This window comes from Cyanistes caeruleus, chromosome 1 (assembly GCF_971803275.1).
Source record: "Cyanistes caeruleus chromosome 1, bCyaCae1.hap1.1, whole genome shotgun sequence".
In the NCBI taxonomy this organism is placed as follows: Eukaryota; Metazoa; Chordata; class Aves; order Passeriformes; family Paridae; genus Cyanistes; species Cyanistes caeruleus.
This window is the reverse complement of record NC_141701.1, coordinates 8,936,314-8,958,991: the sequence shown is the minus strand read 5'-3', so window position 1 is coordinate 8,958,991 and position 22,678 is coordinate 8,936,314. Positions and strand designations below refer to the sequence as shown.

Sequence of the window (22,678 nt, the reverse complement as noted above, 5' to 3'; positions counted from 1 at the left end):
AAGAAACAGAATGAAGAGTCTCTTCTTTTGTGCCCAGAGGACATCAAGAAAGCTGGTGAGAGGGCTGCAAGGCACATCCTGTGAGGAAAGGCTGAGGGCTCTGGGCTTGTCTGGATTGGAGAAGAGGAGGCTGAGAGGAAACATCATTGCTCTCTAACAGCTTCTGAAGGGCATGAAGGCAAGGAGGAGTGATAAGCTCTTCTCCCAGAAATCCAGTGACAGGATGCATGGGAAGGGTTCAAGTTGTGTCAAGAAGTTCAGAAAGGACATTGGGAAGATGCATGTCTTTACTGAGAGGATGGTCAAAGACTTGAACAGGCTTCCTAGAGAGGTGGTCAATGTCTTAGGCCTGTCACTGTTTAAGAGGCATTTGTTCACTGCCCTTCACAACATGCTTTAAATTTTGGTGAGCCCCGGATTCATTAGACAGTTGGACTAGATGGCTGTGGCAGGCTTCTTCCAACTGATCCAGTCTGCTCTATTCATTTCTGTCCTGTCCTGTCCTATCCTATCCTTCTCATCCCATTTGTGTGGGGTATGACACATACATCAGGGGTGCATCAGTGGATTTATATGCATAAGTTCTGCAAAAATTCATGACACTTTGTTTCCAAGGTTTTGACACCTATGCATGGAGTGCAGTTGAATTTCTCTGCCTGTCTGTAATGAAATGCCAAAACGAAGGAGGAGACTGATAAGAACGACTCAAGCTCACAAGGATTTAGTGCAAGAATTAGCAGCTGTTTTCAACTCCTATATTCAGACCACAGCTCATTCTCCTGACTGATATTCTCAGGTTCACTGATGTATTTGCCATTTAAAAAGCTATTTTTGAACTCCCAAGTCATGCTTCCCTCCAAAATTCTTTACAATGGAATTCACAATGAGTTTCTTGACTAAGGTCTAAACAACTCCTGCATTTTTTATTGTCTGCCATATTTTTATATCACACTATCAGAATAATCAAGGTTCAACTGCCAAGGCTGGAATCCCCTGACAGAGTGCATTAGTAAATTTAGTGAAGACACTGTAATTGTTTCACCTTGAAATGCCAATGAATATGTTGAATATTGTAAAGCTTCCCGCTGCCCTCTTACCATTTCTCAGAAAGATACATTATATGCAGATATTAATTTGTTAATTGTCATGCAGTCAAAGGCATGCAAATGATGTAAAAGTGGATCTACTAAAGAGTATTGACATGCAAATTTTAAGTTCTTTCAAGTCTAAAGTGAACAAGAACATTCAGCTCTTTCCAGCTGCAGTGTAAAATAAAAGTCCCTTTGCTTTAAATAAGAATTTTAAAATAATTTGAATATGGGCTCCTAAAGGTAAAAGTGAAAATGTGTACCTGTAACTGTTGGAGAACGTTTCTGCTAGAGTGACCTTTCAACTGAAAATAATATTTTTGAAAAGCATTGTACAACCAGATTGCAGTGCAGTGAGGAAGTCCCAACAATTTACTCTCAGGAAGTGACATGGACAAAATGCTTGAAGGGTTTTTTTGCACTCAGTGCCTTTGGCATCTTGGCATGTTCTGCTTTTTCCTCAACTCCAGTTCAAAATAAGGGAAGACACTCTCTCCTCTGCTTTATCTGCAAGTGGTGGTGTCTTTTATCATCCCATCTGCCTTCATGGGAAATAAATCTTGTGCATTTAGCTCATCTGTCTTGATAAATGCTGCATGGGAAGTAAGAAAGTATTTTGTGTTTTTTGAAGACGTGTTCTTGAAATTCTTGCTTTTGTGTTTTGTCACCAGTCCCTGTCCAGCATAAATCAGAAATGCTGCTGTATTCTACTTTCTATTTATTTATTTCCACAGATCCAAAACAAGTTTTTAAGGAAGACCAGGTGAGTTCAAGTTTAAACTTCTCTGAGGAAATGACTAAAGGAAGGGTCTGATCATTTATTGAAAAAGTAGAAAATCACTGCCCTCCAAAGGCATCTGAGGTTAGATACTAAGTACTGAAGCAATTGAAATGGCCAGTCATTTGAAAGTTTTACTGTCAATATTTCAACTCAAATAGAAATACTTTTACTGAGTATATGGAAAAGGATGTTCTAGTTGATATAAGGCATTCATTTTTTTAGAAAGCTTTTGACAAGGTTGAAAGATTAGGAAAAGGAACTAAGCTGTCATGGCATAAAAAGGAAGGACAGCTCAAGGATAAAAAATTTCTTAGAGACAGAAAACAGAGTTAAAATAAAAAGCTTTCACAATGGAGGATTATCTGTGGATCCCTAGAGAGACCTGGGCTCAAAGTTGAGCTGCTCAACACCTTCTCAAACAGTCTAGAAAAAGAGATGAACTATGAGATTATAGTATTTGCTAAAATAGATGTTGAGGTGATAAAATGGTTTGCAAGAATCATATCACAAACTGCCTGAGAAGAGCACAAAAATGTCTGAAAATCCCAAGGAGTAGAGTGACTGAAGGAAACAATAGCTTAATATCTCTAAATACAAAGGGGAAAATAACTCTACCTAAACCAGCTTGATCTGTCAGTACATAGTGACAGGTTCTTGTCTAGCTATTGAAACTCAGGAAATAAATTTTGAGCTCCCTGTAGGCAGTTTTATAAATATGTGGGCACAGTGCTTGACAGTATTCAAAAGATAAGAGACCATTAGGAATCTGTAGGAAAGTGAGAGATAATACAGTGCTGTGTAAAACCTCAGGGCAAACACTTAGATCTTGCCCCACTCTGTCCTGGATGTCACAGATGTAGAAAAGGTTCTGAGGAAAACAACAGGATTAATCAAAGGAGCTTGGAATCCCCAAGGATATGTTGATAGGCTTAAAATAAACTAAGGCAAATATTTACAGGATGCATAATTAAAGCACGAAGCTTGTAGCCCCAAGATAAAGGATGGAGGTTTATAAGCATAGTTAGTGTGAAATAACAGCAACACAGATTCACAGAGGAGTGTTCCATCAAAGATAATTGCATGTCAGCCCCCTAGGTCAGACTTTCTTATAGCTGCTGACTGTCTGAGATTGTATCAGAGAAGGATCACTCTTTTCAAAATTTCTTATACAGAACAGGGTCATGTCTTCCTAGCAGGGTATGCAAAATTGAATTTTGCCTCTCCCAGAATGAGTGGAAAGGAGCTGGACTAGGTTGGAGTGTGCAAGAGAACCTGCCTGTTTCAAGGGTCAGCAGGTGGATGGTGCAGTCACTCACAGCCCTCCAGAGTAGCGGGGGACTGTTACTCACTGTATTTGCTGGACTAGAAATGTCCTGCTTGAACTGAGGTATGTCTTGGGCTAACTGGGCTTCTGACTTGGCTACATGTGGTCTTCCTTATCCCTACTGCTGTGGGCAATAGCATAAAAAATTTACTGGTGAATTTGTCCCTCCTGCCCTCAAGTGATAGGCTTCTGAATTATATTCTCATCTCTGCCACTGCTGGATCAAGTGACTGAGGTATATCATTTTATCCAAAATTCTTCATATGATTACCCATATGAATGTATTTTTTCCCAGTTTTGACACATAGTTCACCAATTATTTCAGCATCAATTAAGCTGAAGTTGTGAAGCTTTCAGGGCTCCTCAGGAAGTGAGTAGACACTAGATAAAGCTGTAAAGCTCACACCTTCCTGGGAAGCTGCAGGATATGATGTATGAGGTCCTGAAGTAAGGCACCTGCGGATCTGAGTGCTCGGAATTTCTTATTGCAAAGGCATTTTTCCTTAAGTGAATCATCCTGACAATAAACCATGCTTGATGCAGAATTTAAGAGTTAGTTTGTACATCAAGCTGTTTACTCAAATTCCTTTAGCTAAAGGAAATGGTGAGAGCTCCTATGAACTCTAACCAAGAACTCTAAAATCGGCATGCAAGATAAAAACCAGCACCATATTCTTGTGGAACACTGGCATGGAAATGGACTGGTGGAGTCTGATTAAGTTCAAGACTGGATGGTAAAGTAGGTTTCCTGCTTGTTTCCATTTGTTGTTCCCTTCTTTGCAATGTCAGGGAACAGATTCTTAGAACCACCTGAACAGACCCACTGAGTCATGCCCCAGAATGGGCAAGGAGGTACAAAAGTAGTGAGAACATTGTGCAGGACAAGAAATGGGGAGAACATTCATATCCATGTTAACACACAGGTGCTCCTTCCTCAGACAGACTGAACAATACCTTGGATCCTCTTTCCCAATCTCAGTAAAGATCCAGTCAAAAAATACTATATAAAGTCTTTACAGCCAAAGGGAACCTAGAACCTAGAGTCTGTCTGACCAAACTGTGCATTTTTCTTCCTGATTCAAGATCCCAATAATAAATTCAAGATCTGATATTTCAAGAGCTATCAGTTGCTAAAACTAATTTCACAGCTCATTTAATAGGCAGACTTTTCTGTCTTTAACCACATGTAGTAATTTTCTTTAACCCTGTGATTCAGATTCAGTGATTCAGTAATAAAATCTCTCCTACTTGAGTCCTGAGCTGATTTAAATGGTCATTTTTGCCAGTTGTCCTTGAATCTTCTACAGTGAATCCTGAATTTATACAAGTAGAAAGAAAAAAGAGCTTCTTTGTCTATCAAAAGAACATGAACTAGATTTGAGGTTTACAATGATGTGATAGCAGGTTGGAGCTGACCCAGAGAAATTAATTTGTCTGGATAACTGTGACTTCCATGCCACACATTTCTCTACTACTTATGAGCAAATATTAGACTGAGTAATCCCTTTGAAACAGGCATTAAAAAGCTTCCCTCGGTCATTAAACCCTTTCACTGCCTCATTAATTCTAGCAGTATAATCTGTTTTTGATTAACCAGGTTGTTAAGCATCCAGTGTCAAACACTGATAAAGAGGGAGAATTTGCTTTACAGATCACAGACATGTAATTATGTATCTCACAGCTGATAAAGTGTGAGAAATTACCTTCAGCCCCACAGAATCCCCCCCAGCACATTAACACCAAGTAGTCTGATGACACCTTCTCAACTATGTGCACATATTAACATGTCACAAGAGCCTTTGATACTTCACTACCACTTTGAGAATGTTCAGACTGAAATTCAAGTTTTTTAGGATAGAAACTGAAAAAGTTTTAATTGATTTATCTGGTATACTCTAGACCTATACTGACAGCACACTTGGAAAACTTTTAAGAATGTTTGACAGTGACTTTGCTTCATACATGAATTCCCAGATTGAGCTAAACTGTAAGCATAAATTTAAAAAGGCATGCATTTTTATTTAGAATGTTGAAAAATAATTTTAGTGAGATGAATATAGCTTTTACTACAGACATAAGGAAGGGTGACACTTTTAAGCATTTAAATAGCTGAAGATGTAACTAGATACTGAGCATAAGTACACATAAGGAAGTTCTGAAAATGGTGCAGAATATCAGCGTCTTTAAATATTCAGAAATACATTACAGAGTCTTAGGTTCATGGAAATTTTTAAAAAAAAGGAGTAAAAAAAATTGGACTTGATTCCCTTAGAGGATTTCCACTGCAGAATGGAGTTTGGTGCAGGAAAAGGAGACAGCTTGGATTCCTTCTGTAGCTGATGTCATGCTTCACTTCAGCTATATTTCATAGGTGACTGATGAATCTCCGTGGATGTTTTCCCTTTGAAAATTTTATACTGATGATGCACTTTCATTTAAATATGGAAGCATATTGTAACTTTATTATCAATCTCAGTGAAGTCCTTAATTAAAAAGTCAGATGGCTGCCTGCCTTGTTGCAAGACCAGAGGAGCCAACACTAATTTATGTACACTGGCAAACAGGCATAATTATGCTGCTGGTAGACTTGCAGATGGTTAGCAGTGAGAGCACAAAAACAAGGGTCAAAACAAACCCATAGGTCACGTCTTTCTAGCCAAATGTTCACCAGTCAACTCTTCTATACACATATTTCCTATGAGTTTTCTGAGAAAGATGCTTATTGTTTTGAGCTGTGGAGTTTTTAAGTGCTTCTGTTCATATGATACATGCTATAACTTCTGAGATCTTTATTTGCCCAGACATTTAGACTGTACTACGCTGAGTTGTATTTCCACTAACAGAAGTATAACTCCCAGTGTGGACCTGTTTATTATGATTTTCCTATGCATCATGCTAGAAAAGGTGTTGTCAAATATCAGAAAAGTGCCTTGTAAGTTGAGACACCCCAATATAGTGCCATATATGGGAAAATTGACCATTTGTTCAGATCTGAACTCACCCAAGGGCAAACTATTATGGTAACACCTAGATAAAGCAGGTTCTGTACTATCCCATCTCAAGGGAATGGGCTTTTGACTCTTGATCCCTGGCCAATCCCCACTACATCAGGGCTTTTCTGTGAGGAGCTGTAGAGTTTCTTTAAATGGATCTGTGGCTCACATTTCTATGCTCTGTGTAAGGGAGTGGTTGCTGTTGTCTGTAGGAAGGGTTTGCAAGGCAGAAGAAACTATGCTCAGTTTGTCTAACATGATTTCCTTGCTTCCCTGCTCCTTCTAATGTCTATGTTTTGAAGTTAGCTCAGGTAATCCATGGTGATTCTGAAACCAACACAGTAAACAACCTCCAGAACAGATGAACTCTGTGGCTCTCACAGTGTTTTGACTGAGACATGTTTGATGCAGGAACAATTTGTACAAAACCTGCCTCAGAGAGATCCCACCTGATTATTAGATAGTTCCAGTGCACAACTGTGCAACCAAGAGCAGCACTTCTACAACTAATAATATCTTCTATAATTTCTGCTTTTTTAAAAAGTAAAACATGAACTGTCACTCTGAGTAAGATGTGTTTTCTAAATTATGTCATATCTTTTGTCCTTGTTAATCCATATGCTGTTTTCTTAGATTTCAGATTTTTTGAGCTCTGCCTGGCTGTATCAGAGGTGGAAGATAGAAGGAGAAAACATCTTCTGTCAGTATTGCTCAGGTGCTGCAAATGGGAACAGTAAGCTTCAGCATGCTACAGATGACTCTGTAACAGAAGAAATACATTTATTCACAAATAAATTGCAATTAAACTGTGAATAGGCAGTGCCCAGTGATAGGACGAGAGACAGTGGGCACAGGCTGAACACAGGAGATCCCCTTGAACATCAGAAAACAGAAAACAGAAAATTTTTTACTGTGAGGGTGACCAGGTGCCTGCAGAGGTCACCCAGGGAGGCTGTGAATTCTCCATCCCTGGAGATATTCTAAAGCCATATATATGTGGTCCTGGATAACTGGCTCCAGTTTAAACAGAGAAGCTGGATCAAATGATCACTAAAGGCCCCTTCCAACCTTGAACATTCTGTGATGCTATGATTTAGTTTGGATGAAGTTACCCAGTCCAGCACTGACAGCAAACACCTCACCTTTAGCAACTGTTCAGAAAAAGACTAATGCTCAGGCTCTCTATGGTGTTCTTTCATATTCATTAACCAGTAAGAAATGTATTTGCTACTCACCAGTTCCCCATTATGAGAACTATCATTTGAAATGTGCAGTGGGAAAGCATATCTTGCATGGCCAGTACTATTACCTATATATAATATACTCTTACTGAGTATATTCAGAAATCTATCTAAGACTAAAAGACCTTTTGGTAGTTTTGAACCAAGTTTGCTATTTTACTGCACATTGTTCTGCACTACAACTGGCATTGGAAGCACAGGATATCTTTACCCTGTCATAGATTCCCTTCTCCTTTTGCTTTTTTTGACTTAGATGTATCAATTTAGTGCTGAAGGGAACAGGACACTTTCTCTTTTGTACATCAACAAAATTCTCATTCTGATGGTAAATCCAAATTCCAAATCCCATCCCAGTTTTAGAACAAGAGGAAGATTTTGTGGTAAATCCAAGGGCATTCCTGGTCTGTTGCACATCTTTCCTCTTAGTACTGCTAGAATTTGTCACTAACCCCATCCATCTCCTGTCTACTGGATGATGGGTAAATCCATCAACTGCATACTACTAAAATTCATCCAGTCATGTAGTTAGAGGTGAAATTCACGACACACGCTCAGTGCTTTCTGAAATTTTAATCTCCTTATCCCAATTACACAGTAAGAGATAATGCTGTAGGTACAACTGCTGAGTCTGCAGTGGCAGAATGAGGCATGTGGCAAATCATAAAGCAGCACTTTTTTGTCTCTTCTAAGTAGGAGAATCATGTTCCAGATGTGCAATGGCTTTGATCAGCTTAACGTCCTTAACTGGGGAGACAGTGCTGGAGTTTCCTTCCTCAGTCTTCCTTTCTCTGGTGGGCAGCCCCCACCAGATGATCTTTCTTTCCTTTTGTTATCTTTTATATTTTACTGTACAGGGGATATTTTATCTATGTTGGCTGTACATCCTTTGTTCTCTTCTGTCTTCTTTTCTCAGAATTGCATTACAGTAATCAGTAATTTTGTAAGGTGTGTCTATGCTCTTGTGTTGTCATCTTGTGCTCGTGCACTTCATCTCTGTGATCAACCTGTGCTTGTGTTCTCCATGGCCCATACACAAGTGAGAGATTTATTGAAACTGATTCTCAGAATATACTCCATTTTCAGGCTGGATCCCAAGATTATGTTACCACATGAAACAATTCTTTTTTCAATAGTTCCAAGCATGTTTTGCTACCTGCTATTAATTTTCCTATGAGGTGTATTTTAGCTCAATATATTTTTTAATTTTTTCCCCCAAAAACAGAGTAAAATCTATTCACAATGAAACCAGATGAAAAAGGGAATTGAGATGGAATGAGGAAAGATACACAAACGTGTTATGCTTTGGTTTGACATTAGAGATTGATTTTTATAGCTCTCTCTTTAAGAACAAATAAAATAACTATACCTGACCAGGTATGTAGCTTTTCTGTTTTCCACAATTATCTGACATTCTTGATAGATTCATCCATTATGGCTGAAGGCTGGAAAGGTTGATTGTCCCTACAATATTTTCAGAAATATGCAATGAAGAAAAAGAGGAAAGCCTGTAAAAGGTTCACCTCCTAGAAGCATCAGGAAATCCTTACAGCAATCAATGAAATAACAAAAAAATTAAAAAAAAAATTATATCTTCTGCCAAAATTTACTCATTTTTATCTTCAAAAAAGTGGTGGAGCCTTTTCTCTTCACCTATCCTAAGGTCAACAAACTTCATATTTCTGAAACAAAAGGAAGCAAGATTGAAAGGAATAAATTGTCCATCTGACTGCTATAAATTACATTATCTGTTGCCTGTTTTCCTACTAGGGCTGCACAGTTCCATGAAACAGCACCAACTTTCACGACTCCCAGGCTCTCCCTGGGCTGCAAGGGGGTCTCTGTTCCACGGGGGTCTCTCTGGGGCTGCCGGGGGGGGGACCCTTTCTCTGAACCTGCAGCTCCCCCTCCTGTACTGCTGTCACCTTTGGCCCTTGCTGGAACCTGTTTGTCCCTGAGATTCTGCAGCCCTGCCACCTGTGCAATCTCGAATCCAGAACCTTGCTGTGCATTCCAGAAAATGATCCATGCTCACCCTATGGGAATATTACTACTCAGTGAGATCAAGAGATAAAATTTAATATGTCTTTTCCATAGTCAGCTGGCAAGGTTAGGCATTTCTAGTGAATTGGGACATATTGCAAAAGCAGTTGATGTTTTTACACTCCATTAACTAGAGCAGGGCTGATTAAATATATTCCAGGGCTCAGAGGTTTGTATCATTGAAGAATTTATTCTGGAGTTGGAAAAATTGAGTCAGTGCAAAAAATACAAGATGATGTGACAGTCCATCAGATGATGCCCAAATTCAACTTTTATTTATAGCTTTGAAATATATAAATGTTCTTTTCAGCTTTTAGTATATCCAGCATTATTATGAAACTTAATTATTTTTACCCTATATCCATTTCAAATTGCAACAGAAGAAAATGCATCATTTCAAGCTATCAGCCTAAGTTGATGGATATTTTCTGCTTCTCTTCAATGCACTTTAAGATAGACTATTTATCTTTATCTTACATTAAGCATCTGTGAAGAACCATAAAGCACTTTAGAGTGGATAAAAATTCCCAGAATTCAATGGGAATATTTTCATTCCCATTGCTGATGTTTTTGTATGATGTTTGTCAAAATTAGGGATACAGCACTTTCAAAGGCTCTGCTATGAATGTGACTATGTGCTGAGGATACTGTGGGCACTATCTGAACTTAAACAGTGGTACAGTTATAACTGCAACTTATTAATCTTCTATCTTAAGGATGAAAACAAGTTTTAAACAGAAAATATTGTTTGATTCTTCCTGACTTTGCTTGCTCTTGACTAAAAACAAAAGGTGATTTGAATCTGAAGCATTTTCTCTTCCAAATGAAGTTTTCCATTATAAACAACAACAAATGCAGAAGAAAGGTAATGTAGGTCACTCATTATTTTTTTCTTGAAGTTTCTCTTTATTTTCTCCCCAAACCTTCAAGATATGGCATTAGGTGAGCTCCAGAATCCAGGAGCTGTGCATTATGCTGGAGATTCAGTGATGAATGGTAGATTACAGCAATACCTCTCACTCTTAACCATACCCTTTCTTCTACTGTTGTCCATCATGAGAATGAAAACACTGAAGGAATACACAGAGATTTTTCCTATCATTAATTTAATGAGAAAAAAATCACAAATCTTGTTACAAGTGCTTTCTTCCTTCCTTCCTTTTCTTTTTTCCTACAGTAATGTGTCATCTCTCAACCCAGAGAGTAAATTGTTTGAAGATATTACAATCTCTGATATAAAACCTCTATTCTAATTCTAACTTACTAAGTACACAATCTAGAAAAAAAAAATTATATAGTAATATACTAAGAGAAAATGCAGCAGAAAACACTGGCATAAAAAAAGTTATTTATAGGAAATGTAATGATATTGCCAACTTCAGCTCTATTTTATTTACACATAGGGTCATGAATTCAACACAAGCATTCACTCTACTTACAGAGGGAATATTTCAGAATGTTTCAAATTAAGGGAGGAACATCTTCATTATTTTCCAAATCAACACAGCTCTTAGGCTCTGTAACCTTCTGTGGTTGGAACTTTATCGGTCCCTGTCCAGTTCGTTCCTGTTCTTGGATTATCTTTGTCACATCAGGGAATGAATATTTACTAGGATCCACTTCTAACTTCTCAATTTGTCCACTCCTGAGACAAGAGGGAAATAAATGGAAAAAACTTAATTTCAGTGTCAGATAGAATTGTTTGAATTTATTATATAATTCCATGGTTCTATTTTGGGTGCCTGCTTATAAACACATTGACTTTGGTACGAGGGTTGCTACAAAGTCCAATTAAACACGGGTTAAGAGTTCTTGTAACTTGAGAATTGATTGCTAAATGAAAACCCTCACTGTAAACACATGAAAGTAATACAAAATCTCTAAGATTTTGTACAAAAGAATCCTTAGTCTCCAGACTTCAAAAGTTAATTTTAGATAGCTGTAATTCCCTTTATATCACAACCTGGTGACTGATGGTATCACAGGATAAATGGTTGGGTTTTGATCTAAGATAATTTTTTAAAATCCAATTGTTTTATAATTATTTTTTTTTCTGCTCCTTTTTACTCAGCTCCTTCCCACTGACTGTCTATTAATTTCTAGGTGACAGGTCCATCTTTGGTAAACAGAAATAGTTTCATTTATAGAGAAAATACAATTGTAGGAACTTGTCTGCCTTGATCAGCTAATTTTTTATTTTGGCAACATGAATCCTCACCATGTTTTTATTATGAAAAAAAATTAAATTAAATTATAAGAAAATTCAGAGTTTTGATACAATTTTCAGATCCTATTGCTATTAAGAATACTCCTTCAGATGACACTTAGAAATGTATACTGGCCATTCATTAAGGCAACCTATGCACATCACATGATGATAAAAGATTTGAAACATACTCCCTTTCTTGCAGCATTTAATCTCATTGTTGTTTTCTAATAGAGGAGCTCAATGATTAAATGAAAAAAATCTAACCTGCTCATGCAGTTTGTAACTGTTTACATGAAAAAATGGCAAAATGGAATTTAATTGTATAATTATGTTTAATTTCTTCAAATTACAACATGATTTGTACATCTTCATACTCCATTTTATACTGAGTCACAGTTCCCAGCTCAGCATTAGAAAAGACAGTGCCTCACCCTTCAGAGATGTGAGAAAACTCTTTTTACCCAGGAGATTAGAAAGGCTCCTTAGAAACAGAACAAACAAGGGGGAGGCAAAGGCACTGCATGACAGAATTCATTTTATGGATAACAAGACAGGAAATGAAAATTTGTACATAAAACACAATAAAAGAATTTAAATTGATAATGCACCATCTATAGTTAAGAGAGAGAGTTTTGCAGGGCAGCTTCCAGATTCTGCCAATGTTTCTCCATCAAGGCTCTGGGAGATCTGAGCAGACATCCCAGCCCCCACCTGTGTGCAGGGTCTCTGTCCCACTGAAGGAGAGATGCAGAGGAGCTCATGGGAGGGTTCCTCCTCCACTCCTGTGCTCTGCTGAGGAAAGCAGGAGTTCCAGAACAGTTGGTCACCAGCCTAATCACCTCTCTCAGCTCTATGCCACTAGGTTTTTCTTGTACTAAAAGAATAATTTGATCTTTTTTCTTTTTTTTTTTTTTTTTTTTTTTGAGCAGAAAATGGCCAGAGAAGCTGCCTGCTTTAATAATCTGCATAAATCTTTTCCAAATAGTGGCATAAACAAAAATTACTCAGAGTACAATTTTATGGGTAATGGAAACATACAAGAAAGATCTTATTTCTTTACCCTGAACATTCTTCAATTTATAAAGCCATATGATTTTTTTCTGATATTGCACTATACTATTTAATGAAACATAAAAGTGTAACACTCTGAAAAATGTTCATCCCCCGAAAGTAAAGTGCATTTATGTTTCCTGTGTAATTTATGAAATGTGCTGTGACCTGGAATTGCTTTTTCAGTAGCTGTTGGTGAGATCACAAAGAGAGCAGACCCTTAAACTAATCATTTACCACTAATCTGAGGCACCTCAGAAAAAGCTAAAAAAGCATAAACGTGAGAATACATTAGGCTCAGCCTGTGCCTCCATCACATGCTAGAAAATAATTTCCTTAATTTGAAGTATTTCAATTAGCAGTGGTATCTCACATTTGTTCAACAGCTCTAAAATTGTACAAATTGTCATTCATAAAAACACAATCATGGAATTTGAATATCTTATTGCTTAGTAGCAGAATAAACTTCAGTACTCCAGAAATGAATTAACAGTGTCATAAACAACAATCCAGATCAACAAGCTATGAAAAAGTTATTACATCAGCCATTCTCAAAATTGCAACACATGTAATCTCAAAGTATGTTAGCAACAGGCTACAAGACTGAGAATCAAGCACAAGTGGATTTTTCCAGAAAGGAAGTGGGTTTTCATGCACTTACATGAACATGATCAAACATTCTATACCTGTTTGGAAAAGCTTCACAGTGGTATCCCAGCTACCATGATACCAATTGGCTGAAGCAAGACTCTGTTAGGCTGAGATCAGTGCAGCTACAACACAGATCTCACCACACAATCCAGGCAAAAGAGGCTGGGTATTGATGAAGTCAAGGGTAACCACCTGAACATTTTTTGAAGAAAGAACAAGGGTTTTTTTCCATATAATTCCACCTAGCAGAATAAAAGTCATCTTGTTGCTGAAGCTGTTCCATGAGCAGTGGTAAAACATTTCCTTTGTTATGTTATGGAAACAAAAATATTCCTTGAAGGACCAGCTAGAGAACATACCTGAAAATCTCACTGTTTGCAAGCTATTTCAAGCTCAGGTCTAAAAATAGATTAAGTTCACAGTTTTTGGCACTGCTACCTGCTGCTGAGTGTTCTCTACCTAAAAAATTATGGTCAAACACTAAAGCACCACACAAAAATAAATTAAATCCTTTATTTTTTCCTGACATTTTTTTTTTCCCTTTGAAAGGCTATTTCTACCTCCACATAGTCTGACTAGGTTTTTTAAGAATAAAATTAGAAGACTCCACAATAAAGAAAGTTTTGTACAACTATAGCATCCTGTTGAACAATCTGGTGTATGACACATGGCATATCTGATAATTTGGTATTTCTTGATAATTAACACTTTTATTTACAGTCTTTAATCCCCATACTTGATATTTAAATTATTTGACAGTTACATTCCCCTGTGTCAGCTTCTGAATTTCAATAAAATTTAGATTGCTAGAAATTTCTCATATCTTTGATCCAGAATATATGGTTATTGGTATGTGATTGAAAGTTTCCTTTCCCTTATCAGAATATCTAAAGATACTTTGGAGTCACAACCAACCACTTTGGAGAGGCGCTTTTTCAAATCTTTTAATATTGTGAATGAAACAGGACAAAAAAATCATTATCACCTTAGACAAAGTACTAATAAATCCTTTCCTTGAATAAGGAAAGAGAGTGATTCCAGTATATGGAATGACATCTTATTTGAGAGCTTAGAGAAAGATAAATCTTTATTTAGGTATGTTAAAACTGATGGTGAATGTGGGACACTTGTACTTTGGTCTCAATTTTTGAAAATATAAGCTTAGAAAAAATCTACTAGGTAATCTAAGCAAATAATTATATTTTTTTTTTTAACTACTGGAAAATTAATTCCTCTTTCATTGTGTAAGAGACTTTTTACATCTCCATATATGTGTGCAATCAGAAATGAGGCTGTAACTGGAGTCTTCAGAATCAGTGGGAAGAGACATGAATACTGGTAGAATCAGATGCATTTCTCAGGGCCAAAACAACAGTGAGGAGTAACTAACAAATCAGTGGTAAATGTTCTGAAATATAAAAGGCTGATGATATCTAGGCCATTTTGTTCTAAAAGACAAATATATTTTCGTGAATAAGATTCATCAGAATGAGAATGTATATATTAATAGTGTCCAAGTTTCTAAAAGTTAGAAAATCATAGCCACTGTGACATTTTCAACTTCACTATTCTATCCCTGTCCTTATTTTGAAAAACCACTTCAAGATGCTAAATTTTAAACTGACCTTGTCTGCAAGCAAGAAATATGCTCCAATACCTGCAATATACAAATAGATCCTGAATTTATATATGGCTGTTATGGCTATAATATTATCTTAGTCTTTATCCTTTCACTATTAAAATTTTCAGTCAAACTTGAAACCCTTAAACACTCAGGAAACAAACACTGAAAACACATTTTATTCTAATAAAGTTTTTTCAAAGTTATGGAATGTTGGAAAGCAACTTTAAATTCCATCTCTGCCCTCAGACTTTTGTCCTTGTCCCATATGCACAACCTAAGATAACTTCAGACTGCAGTGATCAGGAACTAACTGAACTGTTCTCTTGAGAATGCTTTCTCCAGAAGGGCACATTTCTGAAGTCTTCTGACTTTATTACATTAAGGACTATCAGATGCCAATGTACAAATTAGTTTTCAAATCATTTCTGAGGCACCCCACCTTTTGTTCTCCTCATTAGTCAAATGATGGAGATGCACACCCTCTACTTTGATTAGCTCCAGGCCTCTCTGAGAATGCAAATAACTCCATACTTTGAGAGTAATTTGATTGAAAAACATTTTTAACATGTTGCTTAGTCATATCTGATTACACTTTCTGGCTAAGAAGCCAATTGAATTACAGTTCCTATGATTCCTCCTTTCCCATACAATATTACTTGCATTCTGAAAGTTCTCAATGTCTTCATGACAGCTAGAAAACTTCATTGCCAGAAAATAATAATTCTGCAAAGTATTCTACTCTCAAGATTTGTGATCTAATCCCAGGTGTTTATCAAAGGCATTACATCTCAATAGAACTGATGATTTGTCATTTGTGATCTCTGCACACATTTACTCATCTGTCAGTCAGGCCACTCTTCAGATGCACTTGGCTTTCTTCACATTGAAATGTTTGTGCTTGGTTTAGACACTGAGAATTTGCATTCTGAAAGATCACATAAATCCTCCTAAAGTTCTTTCAGATCAATTTGCAACACCATTCCGTTTCTGACCTCATCTTACCTCCCCTTCCTAGTCCTGAAGAAATGACTCATTTTGTTCTACTGTATTTCTCTTCACAACACAGAGTTCTCTCCCTTCCAACTCATCACATCCCTCTGTGTAAGCTGTAGGAATTTAAGACTGGGAGAGATTTTCAGCCATTCAGTCTGTGGAAAGGCAGTATTCTGACACTTTACAAAGACTGCTTCTAGAATTCAAATTAGAACTTCTCACTCCCAAAGAAAGATTCTTACTTTTACATCTACCATTTTTTCACACAGATTTGTTCTTAGCCTCTTCTCCACCAAAATGAACCAAGCTAAATCAGGGTCATCCAGTAAAACAGAGCTTTGCAGTATGTTTCATCTTCAGCAACACATCTCAAGTGAGATAGCCATAGAGAATTTTTGAAATCATCAGTCTTTTATTCTTTATTGGTTAATAAACAAAGAAAAGCTCAACTATAACCAAAGAGTTATCCAAGAAAAGTAAATTAAAGGTTTCTTATCTCTGAAACTTCAAACCATAAAAGAAGTTCTGTTAATGAGTCTTATCATGACTTGTTTGCTAGAAAAATAGTGATCCAATACAGTGATTAAAAACATTCAAGTTTTCTCAGTCTCAAGTTCAATATAAATTACAGGTAATTTTATGTATTTTATGTCTCTTACATATTATTAGTGAATTATTAGTGAATTAGTGAAAAATGGTTGAAACTGGATAACCTGTTTGAAGGCATTTATGGGTTAACCAGCAGATAGAGGTGGACAATCCATCAGCATATTTTAATTTTTTTTTTTCTCCTTAAAAATCCAGATTAAAAAAAACAAAACTAAACCAAACTGAAACAAAACCAAAAAATTGCCAAACCCCAAACAATATTTACTGTCACTAAGAACGGATTCCAGTAGAATGTAAGTCAGATTTCCAACCTAATATATTTCATGGTGTTCTCTAGAGCATGTGCTGGCTTGGTCACCCAGTGCAATCCTGAATAGCTAAGAGGGGAAAAGATACTTAGGGCAGTCAGATTTGCAATGCCTGAACTACAAAGATAGAAATCACCTCTACTTTATATTCCTTACTTCAATATAAAATATGTGTATAGATCAGAACTTGCTGATTAGTTTTTAGTTCTGCAGAAATTGCCACTCCATTCCTTTGCATCTTCAAATTAAACCATTCTCTGGCTATATTTATTAGCCTCTCTGTATATAAAGATCTATAGTAACAAACAAACAAAAGCAAAAGAAGAAAACTCAAAAAATGAATGAAAAAGGTTTTATTCATATGAATATTTCATTACTAGAGGAATTCAAATGTGTATATATTTACATTTAGAGACATTTTCAGTTTTATTTAATTTTTTTCTTCTCCAACTACTAAAGGAAGAATAGTCTAAAGCTGCAGGTATGAGAAAAGGACTGTTGATTTTATGTAACTGTTACTCTAAAGATTTCCAGTAAAACTTCAGAGAAGTCCTCTGAATTTCCTCTACGCAGCTGTAGAGAACTCAACTTTGGTATCTTACAGATGAACTGTGAGGCCAGTTCCAGTAAGGAATGGAACACTCAGCTACTGCATTAATAGAGGCTTTGTAAATATAATAGATCAGTCTGTCAAATTCCTTCCACAGAAACTTGCCTCTTTGAATGCTCCAAATACAGATTCACATATAGTCAGAGAAGTTTCTCATACATGGCAGAAGTAATGACAGTATCATCATGTAATCTAGCTAACAAGAGTTAAAGAGATTTAAAGCTCTGCATTACAGTTTGGCAGATTATATGTCTGACAGCATTTAGCTAAGACATCTGTAGCTGTCAAGTATAATCAATGTAATGAATGTTCTTCTGTAATCTAAGAGACAACTATTCAGCAAATTTTTAACATCTGGCTAGTCAGCAACTTTTCAGCTAAAGAGGTCAAAACACTATTTTTAGAAAGAATTGTAATTCAAAGACTTCTTACTTCAACTTTTGTGGTATATATTCCTGTAATATTTTAGCCCTCAAAATCTTCAGGAAGCAGATTCATACTTACATAAAACTCCATAGAAATCAAACACAATACTTGGAGTTTCACTATGCCACAGAATATCTTTAGTTTATCAGCTGGCAGGAAAGGGCATAAATTCACATTATTACTTCCATGCTCCTATTATTATTTAAACACTTACTATGCTGACAAAACTAAAGGCAAACAGAGAGTTCTAAGGAAATGTATTTTCCTAATCCACAAGTTGTTTTATTAACTTATTTATTGTAATGCATTTAAAGATTTAGCTGCACTTCAGTGGAAAAGCACTATTCCTCTTGTAAAGAATCATAGAATAGACTCACAGAATGGTTTGGGTTGGAAAGGAAATTTACAGGTTATCCAGTCCAATCCCTCTGCAATGAGCAAGTTACATCCTCTGTTCAATTAGGTTGCTCAGAGCCCCATTCAACCTGACCTTGAATGATTATAGGGATGGGGCATCCATCACCTCTCTGGGCAAATGGTGACAGTGTTTCACCGCTCTCATAACACAAAAATTCTTTCTTATTTATTTCCCCTCTCTTACTTTAAAACAATTATGCCTTGAAATCTGTCCCCATCTTTTTTACAAGATTCTTTTTAGAATGAAAGGCTGACAGAAGGTCTCCCTGAAGCCTTATCTTTTTCAGACTGAAGAATCCAAACTCTCTCAGCCTTTCCTCATAGGAGAGGTGCTCCAGCCCTCTGATAATTTTTGTGGCCTTCCTCTAGACTGGCTCCAGCAGATCCATATCTTTCCTGTAGTAAGGATCCCAGAGCTGGATGCAGAACTCCAGGTGGGTTCTGCATCAGAGCAGAGCAGAGAGGGAGAATCCCCTCCCTCAACCTGGTGTCCAGGCTGCTTTTGATGCCACCCAGGACATGGCTGGCTTTCTGGCCTGCAAGTGTACACTGCCTTCTCATGTCCAGTTTTTCATTCAACAAAATATTCCCAAGTTCTTCTCAGGGCCACTCTCAATCCTTTCTTTTTTCAGCCTTTATTTATACCAGGGGCTGTCCTGACCCACGTACACCACCTTGCAGTTGACCTTGTTCAACCTGATGATATTCATGTAAACCCACTTCTCAAGCTTGTCCACATCCCTTTGGATGGCATCCCACCTTCTGGCATGTGAACTGCACTACCCAGCTTGGAGTCACCCACAAACTTGCTGAGAGTGTACTTGATGTGAAAATGCCCCAGAATGGACCCCTGAGGGTCACCACTTGTCAGTGATCTCCATCCACAGATTGAGTCATTGTCTACTCCCCTCTGGACACAACCATCCTACCAATTCCTGATCCACCAAATCCTGACCCAGTCCATCCATCAAATCCATTTCTTACCAAGTCAGAGAGAAGGATGTTGTGGGGGGGCCATGAAAAAGGCCTTACAGAAGTCCAGAGAGATGACAGCTGTAGCTTTCACTGATACTGTCATTTGATCACAGAATGTCACTAGGTTGGCCTTGCACTTGGTGGAGCTGTTCTAGCAGTCCTGAATCACCCCTCTGTCCTCCAGGTGCCTGAACATAGCTTCTAGGAGGATCTGTTCCATGATTCCCAGGCAGAGCAGGAACCCAAAGGTGAGGCTGATGGGTCACAAGTTCCCAGCAGCCTTCTTTCTACTCTTTTTAAAAATGGGTGCAGTATTTCCATTTTTCCAGTCACCAGGGACTTCACCTGATTTCCATGACTTCCCAGGTATAATGGACAGTAATTATCCTCCATTTGACCTGGACCTTCTAAAAATATTTTACATACTCAGTGATGTACTGTTGTAATGACTGCTGCTTAAGGAAAGGGTACAGTCCTGGGGGCTCACTAGTAATTTCAAGAAATTCTTGCAGGTGTCCTATCATCTCCTAAGGCAGATCATCAAGACAAGAAGTTAATGCTTGATTTTTATTAGAAATAAGAAATAAAAAGTAGAATTAATTACAACTGACTCTTGCAGAACTATTTTGCCAGTGTCCTAAGTACTGAGACAAAGAACAGTCACAATCCAAAATGCCATTTTTTACTAACTGTTTAGCCTTTTTAACAGGATTCAACACAATGAACTCAAACAAGCAAACAAGTGCAACACTTCAAATATAAACAGATAAACAGATTATGGAACTTTGCTATTACACTATCTTATTCTGGTATGAATACCATTGGCTATAACAAAAGGAAAAGCACAGATTAAAATAAGTATCATGGCACTTGTACTTAGTCCATGAACCTTACTGTCTATCTACAAAAGTACTTGCCAAGGGTAAAAACAGAAAATAGTGCATCACTGATATTCACCTGCCTTGGGCAATCATTAATTACAAGATTTCAAGGGCTGGAGTTGGTGTCAAAAATAATAGGATGGATCTGTTACAAAACCTTGCAGAATTGTTTTTTGAACCTATTTACTAGAGCAGTAGATCAACCTGTATGACAGTGAAAAAATACATTCATGAGAGAGATTCAAAATAATTGCTTTCTAAAAGGTTCCCAGACTAAGGTTCCATAGCAAGGAGCTCTGCGAAGGCCATTCTCAGTAGGTGATTTTGTTTTAGTGTATACCAGGTTTTTTTAGTGCATACCAGTTACCAATGAATGAGCTGAAGGAAAGAAACTGACAGGCAAAAATAAAGTGGTTTTTTGGCTCTGCTATTGAAGGAGATCACTTTTTAATAAACAGCACCAGATAGGTTATTAAAAGCTTTTAGACATACTTTTGCTCTACACTAATCAATATTTTCATATTTTCAACAATCACATAAAAGAAGTACATATTCTGGCATGTGAATAACACACTATAAAAATAAAGCTGAAGCAGAAGATAAAAAGGGATTACCTTTTCGTGTTTTTTTGCTGTGTATTGCAGTCAGAATGTTTATTTGAAGCTGAAACTTTTTGCTTAGCCAGGATTACTTCTTTAGCCTAAAACAAAAATAGACAAAACAGAATTCTCATAAAAGTTGACACTTTTGCTTTCAAGCATTTAAATACTCTTTCGAAAATAGAAAATTGAGAGCGTCTGCATAAATTTTCTCTTGTGACATTTACTCTGTTATATTTTAACACTCTTCACTCAGCAAGGAACAGAGACATAAGGCAAGTTAAACCAAATTATCTGAATGGAAACATTTATAAAATTATACATGAAAGAGTATTTAAATATATACATCTACTTGCATTTAAATATATACTATCTTAGCACCTTGTTAATAATGCACATTACTGATTGCATTTTGGTTCTGGTGTCCAAGTAAGTACTTGTTCTGACATTATCATTAAAAAATCAGCTTTAGCATGGACTTCTACTCACACAAATGACAAGTGATCATGAATTCCCTCAGCTCCTTTGCTAGAAGAGAAGCTTAGGTTCAAAGTCCAGATGAATTCCCCTTCTCAAAGAAAACACGTCCACCGTGATTTTTTGGAAGATGTGTTACAGACAAAAGGTTATCTCATTGCAAAAGGATCTTTCCCTTTGTAAGAACAGCATGAGAGAGGGATCCCTTAAGCATTTGAAAGAAGAAGAACAGGAACTACACCAAATAGTTCATTGTATTGACTTTCATAGTGCAATTGATTTGAGAGCAGTGTGCTCCAGAAGCCTTGTGAATTTAGTCTCCATTCTGAACCCCAAATGATATAAAGACAGCTTCTGTCATCTGTTTCTGGAAATCAGTCTGAAGAGGCTGAATCCCTCTGATTCTATACATGCTCTGATGAAGGAAAGAAAGCCTTGTTTCTTTCTATTTTCCCTTTTTTCAAGTGTTCTTTTTTTTAACAGAAATTAATTCCATTTATCCCCCTGAGACTCGTGCTCCTTACTTTGTCCTCAGAGCACACCATCAAGGATGGTGAAGAAACATGCTGATTCTGCACTCGTAAGAAAATACATCCTTGACAAGAACTGACCTTGGAACTTAGGGAAGGGTTAGGATTTGCCTACTTTGGGCTCAGTGGAAAGATAACAGTGAAACAGTGAAATCTGAAGCCTGTGATATACAGGAAAATGGACTAAATTAATAAAATGAAGCTTTCTGAAAGTTATTCTATTATACTAATATTTATGATACTAATATTATGACTTCTAATATTTACATTTTTGTGTACAGTTTTGGGCACCACAATCTAAAAAAGACATGAAGCATCCAAAGGAGGCCATGAGGATGGTGAAGGGTCTGGAGGAGAAGCTGTATCAGGAGTGGCTGAGGTCACTTGGTCTCTTCAGCCTGGAGGAGATGGAAGGGAGGCTTCATTGAGGTCTTCAATATCCTCATGAGAGGAAAAGGAGGGGCAGGCACTCATCTCTTCTCTCTGGTGACCAGTGACAGGACCCACGGAAATGGCCTGGAGTTGTGTCGGGGAGGTTTAGGTTGGGTATTAGGAAAAGTTTCTTTACCCAGAGGGTGTTTGGACACTGGAACAGGCTCCCCAGGGAAGTGGTCACAGCACCTGAAGGAGTTCAAGAAGGACTTTGACAATGCTCCTGGACACATGGTGGGGTTCTTGAGATATCCTGTGCAGGGCCAGGAGTTGGATTTGATGGTCCTGATGGGTTCCATCCAACTCAGCATACCCTACGATTCTGTGATTAATTAGAAAACAGGAAATGCACCCTTTTAAGATCATTATCAAATGATTCTAGATATAGAGGTTTTAAATAAAATCTGGAGTGTATTTGAG

The 22,678-nt window shown here is 37.2% G+C and overlaps 1 protein-coding gene across 22 annotated transcripts in view; it reads right to left on the bottom strand.

Annotated features, from left to right (window-relative positions):
• DNAAF11 (dynein axonemal assembly factor 11) overlaps positions 1-22,678 on the bottom strand; it is a 67,181-nt gene that overhangs the window by 20,867 nt on the left and 23,636 nt on the right. For 4 of the 22 annotated variants that reach the window (XM_086878697.1, XM_023921531.2, XM_086878636.1 and 1 more), the window contains 2 exons: positions 20,835-20,920; positions 9,638-11,112 (listed from right to left, as the gene is read on the bottom strand). In XM_086878697.1, coding sequence (XP_086734823.1) covers positions 10,929-11,112; positions 20,835-20,920 — 270 coding nt within the window. In that variant the 3' untranslated portion in view covers positions 9,638-10,928. Of the gene's footprint in view, positions 1-5,191; positions 6,947-7,982; positions 9,107-9,637; positions 11,113-15,002; positions 15,035-17,249; positions 19,867-20,834; positions 20,921-22,678 lie in introns of those variants that run through there. The other 18 variants (XR_015283709.1, XR_002862074.2, XR_015283696.1 and 15 more) reach the window with 13 other exon arrangements.